This window comes from Triticum dicoccoides, chromosome 6B (assembly GCF_002162155.2).
Source record: "Triticum dicoccoides isolate Atlit2015 ecotype Zavitan chromosome 6B, WEW_v2.0, whole genome shotgun sequence".
NCBI classification, from domain to species: Eukaryota; Viridiplantae; Streptophyta; class Magnoliopsida; order Poales; family Poaceae; genus Triticum; species Triticum dicoccoides.
The window spans coordinates 508,016,808-508,025,715 of NC_041391.1; the positions used below are offsets into that span (position 1 = coordinate 508,016,808).

Here is an 8,908-nt window from a genome sequence, read left to right on the forward strand (position 1 = left end):
CGCGGAGAGAGGGTGTGCGCCCGTTTGTCGAAATAGAAGAAACCGGCGCACCGTTTAGGATTTGCCAAGAAAACAACCCCGCAGCGAGGAAAATCGACCTAGTTAGGCCGGCCAAACAGTGCGTTCCCATGTGCGTTGGAATAGGAAATTCCACATTCTTTTGCTTAGTGATTACAGTCTTATTCCCTTACTGATAACCTTATTAAAAAATATTGCACCGCGTTGCATAGCAACCACGAACCGATTAGCAAGTTTATGAAAAAGATCTGCACAGTTGCATAAATATCATGCATATGGTGAGCAACGGACACATTTTATGAAGAGAGCTCCTTAAGATAAATGAAGATGAACTAGCGCATCACCAACATACACACCATGCCCCGCCATGAAAGGCACATTGACAAAGACAAATATCGGCATGACTGCACAGATCTGGAAAACACCACTTCCACTACGACGCATACAACTTTGGACTTTGGAGGCTACGATCCTAGAAGGAAACTTATCACTCTAGCTAGCTTGTTAACTTCAGATTCATGGGACGCAACCTGCAAATCACATAGAGCAAAAAACAAAAATAGAGATGTCAGTACTTTTTTTTCGAACCTTGTCTTCTCTTATGATCTACTCCCTCTGTCCGGAAATAACTGTCGCTCAAACTGATTTATCTAAACGTACTTCAGAGCTAGATACATCTGTTTGAGCGACATTTATTCTAGTACTGCTAGATACATCCTTTTGAGCGACATTTAATACCGGACGGATGAAGTACATGTGTATCATCTTGATGCAACGATATGAGTCAATAAAAAGCACGGTTTGTTGAAATTATTTTGGATGGAGAAACAAATCTACATGTAATTGTAAGAGACACATCATGTTATGGTATCTATGCATAAGCATGCATGCTATACATTCTCTTTTTTATTGTTGCAAAAGGCATGTTATGCATTCGTAGAGCATGAATAAGGAAATGAACCTACCGTGACACCCCTATTTGTGAAGTTTAGCCCATGACTATACTTTTTTTTAGGGAGCCCATGACTATATTATGGTGGAAAAGGTAAACGAAACAAATCATGTGCGAGCAGACGCTCACGATTTACTGAACGTTACGTGCAACGAGTACAGCCGTGTGGATGAGACACGTGTTGATGTTCTTTGTGGTGGAGTTGTATAACCGGCGTGCTTGCTGCGGAAGGAAAGAATGATCCTAGTCATAGATCGACCAACCTGCGTCATTTTGCGTCGCGGGCTGCAGGCCGGGAGGGTCCCCGGCGGTTGGACTCCACGGCGCTATCGGGGAGGGGGCGATCCAGCGGGAGCTGGCCGCGGCCGCCGGCGGGCGGCGGCCCCCGGTGGCAGAGCCTGCGCGACGCCCGCCGCTCCTCGCTGACGCCGGCGGCGCCCACGAGGACCTCCTGCACGAAGGAGCGCTCCACGCCGTTGAGGAACGCCGCGTGCCGCTCCTCCGTCCACCCCTCGCCGCGCGCCAGCACCGCCAGATGATCGTCCATCCGATCCACGGCCACGTACGGGTGGGCGCGCCGGACGGCCCGAGGGTAGCGGAGGACGTACGCAGGCTCGCTCTCCTCGACGACGGCCAAGGGCGAACGTCATATGGGGCCGCACACGCCACCCGGACGAAATAAATATCTAGCCAGCCGACAAGGCCGTATGTAAACGCGCGGCGTGCATATACTCGTTACTCCCTCCGTTGAAAAAAGTTTGTCCAATTAGCGTTAGATACATCTATTTAAGTGATAAGCTTGAGACAAATTTTTTCGGACAGAGAGAGTACAAACTTAAACCAGTACTGATCCTACTTGTTACTAGTAGTGCGTATTCGCTAGCTATATCTAATATCATTTTCAAGCGTATCATATCAGCATGGCGAGGCTAGGCTGGCGGGCCACGAGGAATGCGACGTGCGGCGTGTCGCATGTACCGTTGAGGGCTTATCTCCTGCAGATATTTAGTCTGCGTGACGCGAGTGAGCGTTACGGACGGGCGGCTACGCAGCAAGTCCTTGGGGACAAAAGTGTGCCGCGCTTTAAACAAAAGTTCTGCGCTTTTCCTGATCCACTCCACTGCATATGCCGTGTTCAAAAGGGCCCGAGAAATATCTTGAGCGAACTATACGGAACACCCCCCAAAAAAGGATATGGAACCCCAACTTAAAAAAAACCGTATGTCGAAATTTATAAGTTCTCTTTGATTGCGTAATCGCAATATTTGCGCTAATAATTGTCACCCCATCCAAATTATCCATATGCTGCAAAAACTGACCGACTACCGTGGATGCAGGAGGAATAAGGCGTCAGTATTCATAGAGACTAGGATGCATTTTTAGTTTTTGTGTGAAGGCATATGCTACTTAATATATGGCCTTTGAACTTTTCACAAATATTTTGAATGAAAATTCAAAGTTTTGCCCACATTTTGACCAAATTTGACTGTAATTCAAAGTTTCCAAAATTATTTAAATCAATTCTAGAAAATAATAAATTTTAGAAAATTTTAAACAATGAATATTGTGGAAAAGTTTCGGCTCAACTGGATAAGGAGTTTGAGAATAATTATTCTAAAGTTTGGGGTTGGCCAATTATGGAAAATCTGAAACTTCCCAAATACATGAGAAAATATAGAAAATCATAAATAGTTCATGAACCCCGATAACGCCCGAACGTTTGGGATTTGGCTATGGCGAATGTTTTCGATGACAATTTTAGTTTCTCGGGGATGGCAATTTTAGTTGGCAAGCATGACAACACCGTGCTCAGTGTTTTTTTTTTTTTGCTAGAAAATTGCCCTACGTGTTAACTAAACTTGTCATTCTCGCGTCACAAAAATTGCCATCCAAACATTTGATTTGCCTTGGTCAAATCCCAAACGTTCACCAAGTGACCGGGTGAGATAAATCAAGGAGATCTACACCAAAACTCTCAAACACAACACTATACAAAGCAAATAGGCAAACGTGACTTCTTGACATGGTTTCACTAATGGGCATTTACAAGATTACAACGCTATGGTATTGTGTAACAAACAGTTTTAGCTGATATACACCACAATGTGTAACTTCAATACACAATGACTACCATGACCATATATAGATACACAAATTAACATGAATCATACTTCCTTTGTTATACTCCCTCCGTTCCAAAATACTTGACCCCCACTTGTCTACATATGGATGTATCTATACTTGTTTATTGTCTAAATACATCCATCTCTAGACAAATGAAAGTCATCTAATTTGGAACGGAGGGAGTATTAGCTAGGGCGCTCAAATTCACAATCAGGAGTTTATCATGGATAAGTACCGTTGTCGTGACATGAGTCGCCCGTCGAATACTTGGACTTTGGAGATTTATACTTCTTCACTACCACTGCTGCTGCTGTTTTTCCGCACATTCAACTTGCACAAAGGGCAAGTTGCATTGATGTGAAGCCACTTGTCAATGCAAGCGCAGTGGAAATGGTGGCCACAAGGGAGTTCACGCAGCTCCGCGCCATCATCATACACTGAAAGGCAGATGCAGCACTCCTGCATCGACCAAGTAGATGATGAATCATTTCAAAATAAAGTTAGTATATGAGCTCACAGAAAAGCAGAAGCAATGCACAGATAAAGCACTTAAGCTGAAACAGGACCAACAGGCTCAGGATGATGGTGCTAAAAGAAATGCACTTCAGCTAAAGAGCTGATAATTCATTAATCTGGTTTCTAGTACAACAAAAAACCATTCGGAACAAAGTAATTTTGACGCTAAAACCTAGGTGTATGTGCAAGGATTTGTTATGTGCACAAAGAAAAGCAATCGCTACAAAGACTATAAACATGTTTTATCAAAATGTACAAGTCAATTAATAGTAAGCATAGGTTCATTTGTTTATGACTAGATAATTGCCCATGCGTTGCAATTGGACCACAAATATTTTGTACACAGTAACCGTGATTTACCTTCCATTTTATTAGCAATATGGCTTTGTACCAAAAAAGTATTTTGGCTGCCAACTGAATCAGTACTTCTTGACTCACCAAAGATAACATGATTTTATTTGGTGAGCCAATAAGACGTGTAGAAGTTGAGGCGGTTTTCAAGAAAAAACAGCAAAACCGAAAACGGAGGTGGAGCGGGAAGGGAGGGCGAAGAAAACGACGTAAGACGGAACCTTGCATATTTTGAAGTAGGAAGGGAATCAGTACTTATTGGCTTGCCAAAGAAAACATGGGTTTATCTGGTAAGCCAATAAGACGTGGGGCAGTTGAGGTGGTTTTACTTCGGCAAAACCGAAAACGGAAGTGTGGTGTGGAAGCAGTACGAAAGAAACAAATGTAAGACAAGACCTTGCATATTTTCTAATTTCTTTATGATTTACGATATCAAATTTAGACTCAGATACCATATTAATGGGATAAATGAGTTCCACAGTTCTAGTAAGTGGGCCCACCACACTACAGCTTGAAATTCCTCTCCATCTGGATATTTGCAGCGAGGATTCACAGCATAACACCTTTTGCATTTCCCAATATTTAGTTATTTAAGGGAAATATTTCGTAGTTTTGTAGCTAAGCTGGCCTCCGTGAAAAACTGTGATATACACCCTCCTTTTGGTCTTGTCTTAAGTCAAACTTTTCTAAGTTTGACCAACTTTATAGAAAAAGTATCAACATATACAATACTAAATAAACTTTACAGAAAAAAAATTCCTGATAGATCTCGTGATACTGATTTGGTAGTGTAGATGTGAATATATTTTCTACAAACTTGGTCAAACTTAAAACAAAGTTGACTTGAGACAAGACTAAGTAGCCTTGTATAGACGAAAGGAGGGAGTAGCAAATATTTTTTTCTCCCAAGTTTCATACATGTAAATATATCATATAAAATCACGGAGTAAGTCGGTATAATAAAGTAGGTTCCACAAATTGTTCACATAAGCAGAAACCAGTTTGGCAAATAAATTTATACATTTCAAGGACAAAAGGTGGCAAACTTACTGCATCTTCAGCTGCAAGTACTTTCTCAATAGGTTGGTTAGTACCACACTCTATCATTATTCCACCAGAAGATTCAGTCATGGTGACAGATTGCTTTTCAGGCTCGCCCATCCTCCGAAATTTGTATTTCGGAATTTGGCGAATGTCATCTTCAGAAGCTCCCTCCTAGTATAAACAGATTGTGAAAAAAAGTGTGTCTGTCTACTTGATGAAAAAGGTTTATGCTTCATTTTTGTGTAGGCAGACTATACAAATGTAATGCAAGCCCAAAAAGTATTAAGAGAAGCTAGGAAACAGAACTATAAGTCTGCAATTAAACAATATCAATATAAGTTCAGAAGACATTTATCAGGGAAGTAGTACCCATATGCCAACCAGACTCAGTTGAGACAGGTGGCACACCTGCACTTCCACTTGTCATTGGGATTCATCAACAGGATTCGGAAGTGGGCAACAGTTGGACAACAATAACAAAAACTATTTATAAGACATATACCAACACAACAGAAACCACTTTAATATTTCAATTTCCTGATTCAAAAGACATCTCTGGTTTTAACAATTTGCCAACATCTATAACTTGTAAAGTGGCTGAGTAAGACTTGGTCGGCTAAATCAGACCATAAATTTAGCTTACACTATTTAATCTAATTACACGGCACTGTTGAAATGCTAGACCACATGTTCCTTGTATATGGCCAATAACAATTAACAATGCCTAACCAGTTGACTTTTAGAACAAATTGTGCATTGGCTGGTTACTGGTATAGTCATGACTAGGTATAGTGTTATGACAACCAACAGCATAAGAATACACGAGAACAAATAGTGAAACTAGCATACGTTGGCACCAGATAAACTATAACTTAACGGGCATTTATATAACACACACTTGAGAAGCCATACCTGATCTGATACTGCATATAAAATTGCTATGATACAAGGGAGGCAGCAACAAACAGCAATACCAATGATGCAAGCCAGAGCAACACAAAAGACGACAAAGAAAACATCAAATGCCAGAAAGACGATGCAAAGCCTGCAGGAAGTTGTGAGGAAATATGTTCATAATGTCAAACAAATAAAACGAAAATCCATACAAAAAGGTCCAAGCATATCTTATCAAACTATATGTACCAGTAGAGCTGAGGTGCATCATGGGTAAGAACTTGTCCACCAGCAGATACCCAGTAAAATCCAATTATCCACCATATAAAGGAGAACATTGTATTAGCAGATTCCAGATGTTTTGCCACACTGCAATAGTACATATACTCAATCAGGAAATAAGACATGTGGAAATTAACATATTGCAAAGAATACACAAAACTCTAATGTAAGGGCAGCAAAACAAGAACAAAAGTGTGAAATGAATTCAACACCAAACTACAGTTACTTACTTGAAATGAAGAAAGTGAACACTGGTAAAATATAATTGCAAGGAAGCTTGCATACAAGCATATGAGGTAAAAGCACAAATTCATATTGTCAATTGAAATAGAAAGGCCTAACCACCAGGCTGGTGCTTATATAATCAGAGATGCAGAATAGAACAATTACAGACATATTTCTCAAAGAAGTCGTATACAGCCTTACATCATAATATAAATCAACATGTTATTTGTCTGCGCAAGCCATATATATGGATAAAATTGTTCAAGATTTAGGATGGTATGGGGAACTTCTAATAACACTAGTATTCGATATTCGCAAGAAAATGTATGTGTTTAAATTTTGTGTTTCGTAATAGGCTCATACCCAGATAAACCGGCATAACTCACCATGCATTAGCAAAAGCAAGGTGGGTGAAGATTGCCAAAAATGAAGGGAACACGGGAAACAACTGGAGTTGTCTAATCCAATTAGCTTCACAGCTAAAGTAACTCGATTTCAGCAATAAGCTCGTTACCATGCCCATTCTAATATCCATTCTGGATAATTTGGAAGGTACTCAGCCTGCCGTTACTGAGAGATCACTTCAAATACTCAGTTTGTCAGGATAACAGAGTAACGACAAATAAATATACCACATAATTAAAAGTTAAACAGATAATTCTACCTCCATAATATTCCTATATGGCACTCCCTATGTTCCGCTCAGAATGAAATTACACCCACACAGGGAACAAGTCAAGCAAAGAACATTAGGATACAGCTAGTCATGAACTCCTAGTACAAATTTATAGGGAACAGAGGAACATAATTGTGCTTAAGTTAAAGGATAGCGATGGTATTCACAAAATTACCTGACGAAGTCGTCAATGCGTCCATGGGGACCGCTCTCTCCGGCGTCGTCTATGGACGAGGATGATCCATCAGTGCCCCTCTCCTCGTCGGCGGCCGTAGAGGACCCGCCACGCTGGCCGTGACGCACACGATACTCCATGGCAACACAGACCATGTGCAGGACGCACTGAACGGCATACCCGGCTACCCAAATACGGAGCGGCACAGACGGGCTTTCGTCGCCGCTGAGCACGAGCACGACGGCGGTGGTGAGGATGAAGGCGAGGTTCCAGAGGAGGTCGAGTGCCACGACAGGGCGGGAGTACGCCCAGTCGGCCTGGCGCTCCTCTAGCTGCTCCGCCGCAGTCTCCCGCACGAGCAGGGACGGCTCCCGCATCGCCCGCCGACCGCCCTGCCGCAGCAGCCGCGCCGTCCCACGGAGCGATGGCCGGCGCAGCGCGCCACGACGCCGCCCACCGCCGCCGAGCAGCGGCGCTGAGTCAAGGAGCTCTTCGCCGCGAGGACCCGGGGATCGTGGGGTCGCCATCGCAGGAACCCTAGCGAAATGGGGAGGAGGTGTGTGCGTCTTTGTTACCTTCTCCCCTGCGGAAATGGGAGAAGACTCAGGTTTTCCTTCCAAGGGGACTACGGCGCGTGATTCATTTCTATCTTTCTTGAGTACCAAGTATTAATGCGAACCAACACGTGGTTGGATGGTTAGAGGGATTGTGATATCCCAACTCATCAGGGTTTAAATCCTGGTGCTCGCATTTATTTCTGAATTTATTTTATGATTTTCGGTGATGCGCATTCAATGGGAGGAGACGTTTCTGTCGACGACGAGGCGCCTACGATGACTTCGTAAATCTCCACCTCAGTCTTTCGGAGGCGCTCATAAGGGGTAGGGTGTGCGTGTGTGCGTTCATAGAGGTGAGTGTATGCGCGTGTATATGAGCGCTTGTGTCTGTACTGATGTTCAAAAAAAAAGTACCAAGTACTAATAGTTTTTTTGAAGCATTGATGATTTTTTTAAAGCACTAAAACTTTATTCCTCACATAACTGTCATAAACTCATATCCTTGTCAAATTAGCAAAAATCTTGGTTCGAAATCCTTTCATTTAATTAGCCAGCCCCATCTTTTTGTATGCTCTGATTTCTGAGGCCTTATTTAGCATGGGTGCCCCTTTAAATTAAATTTCTATTTTCGAAAACGGGGTTTATCATTGATAGTTTGATACCAAACCGCGAGTGGATTTTCCCTTTTCAAAAAAAAAAATGAGACCAACCCAAAGGCTAACCCTCGTTGGCTTTTATTTATAGGAGAAACTCCGCGAGCACCACGTGTAAGAGCCTAGACTCGAAGCTGGGTAGGCTGGCAGCAAACCCAGCTGCCCAGCCAACGGGTCGACGCCCCGTTCTCAGGATTTTCCCTTTTCAATAACACGTTTCAGGTGGACTTTTTTTTAATCCGATTCGAGTTTTTTATCTGATTTCAGGTGGACTTTGAAATTGGGCTCTTTGGAGAGAAAAACCAGGCTAGTTTTAGGGGATCACATGTAACTGTAGTGTTTTGGCAAAAAATAACAAGCAACTCAAGTGAAGGAATGGCAAAAAAAACACTCTCCATCTAGTGGACCCGTGTTGCTTCCTTGAGGGCCATCCAGGAGGCA

General features: G+C 42.5%; 2 protein-coding genes across 3 annotated transcripts; both read right to left on the reverse strand.

Moving 5' to 3' along the window:
- Nucleotides 1-419: 419 nt before the first annotated feature.
- LOC119324193 lies at nt 420-1,600 on the reverse strand. Its single transcript, XM_037597956.1, has 2 exons — nt 1,234-1,600; nt 420-548 (listed from the first exon to the last, which is right to left on the reverse strand). Exon 1 carries the CDS (start codon nt 1,515-1,517, stop codon nt 1,239-1,241), a length of 279 nt encoding a protein of 92 aa, XP_037453853.1. The 5' UTR covers nt 1,518-1,600; the 3' UTR covers nt 420-548; nt 1,234-1,238.
- A 1,360-nt stretch (nt 1,601-2,960) lies between these two features.
- Nucleotides 2,961-7,854, reverse strand: LOC119322891 (E3 ubiquitin-protein ligase At1g63170-like). Of its 2 annotated transcripts, XR_005155919.1 has the most exons (6): nt 7,258-7,854; nt 6,149-6,268; nt 5,918-6,050; nt 5,012-5,176; nt 3,280-3,553; nt 2,961-3,154 (listed from the first exon to the last, which is right to left on the reverse strand). XR_005155919.1 is itself a non-coding variant. In XM_037596429.1 (5 exons), the coding sequence occupies exons 1-5, from the start codon at nt 7,782-7,784 to the stop codon at nt 3,377-3,379; spliced, it is 1,122 nt and encodes a 373-aa protein (XP_037452326.1). In that variant the 5' UTR covers nt 7,785-7,854; the 3' UTR covers nt 2,961-3,376. The 2 variants fall into 2 exon arrangements, 1 of the variants encoding a protein (XP_037452326.1); XM_037596429.1 differs by having other exon boundaries at nt 2,961-3,553.
- Nucleotides 7,855-8,908: the final 1,054 nt, after the last annotated feature.

Bases quoted from the DNA above. Each gene is read 5' to 3' on its own strand.
- LOC119322891 (XM_037596429.1), bottom strand. From the start codon at position 7,784: ATGGCGACCCCACGATCCCCGGGTCCTCGCGGCGAAGAGCTCCTTGAC. The intron at 6,051-6,148 runs GTACATATAGTT...AACTTCCTGCAG, and splicing joins GATGCACCTCAGCTCTACTG to GCTTTGCATCGTCTTTCTGG. The intron at 5,177-5,917 runs GTATGGCTTCTC...TGTTTATACTAG, and splicing joins TATATGCAGTATCAGATCAG to GAGGGAGCTTCTGAAGATGA.
- LOC119324193 (XM_037597956.1), bottom strand. From the start codon at position 1,517: ATGGACGATCATCTGGCGGTGCTGGCGCGCGGCGAGGGGTGGACGGAG.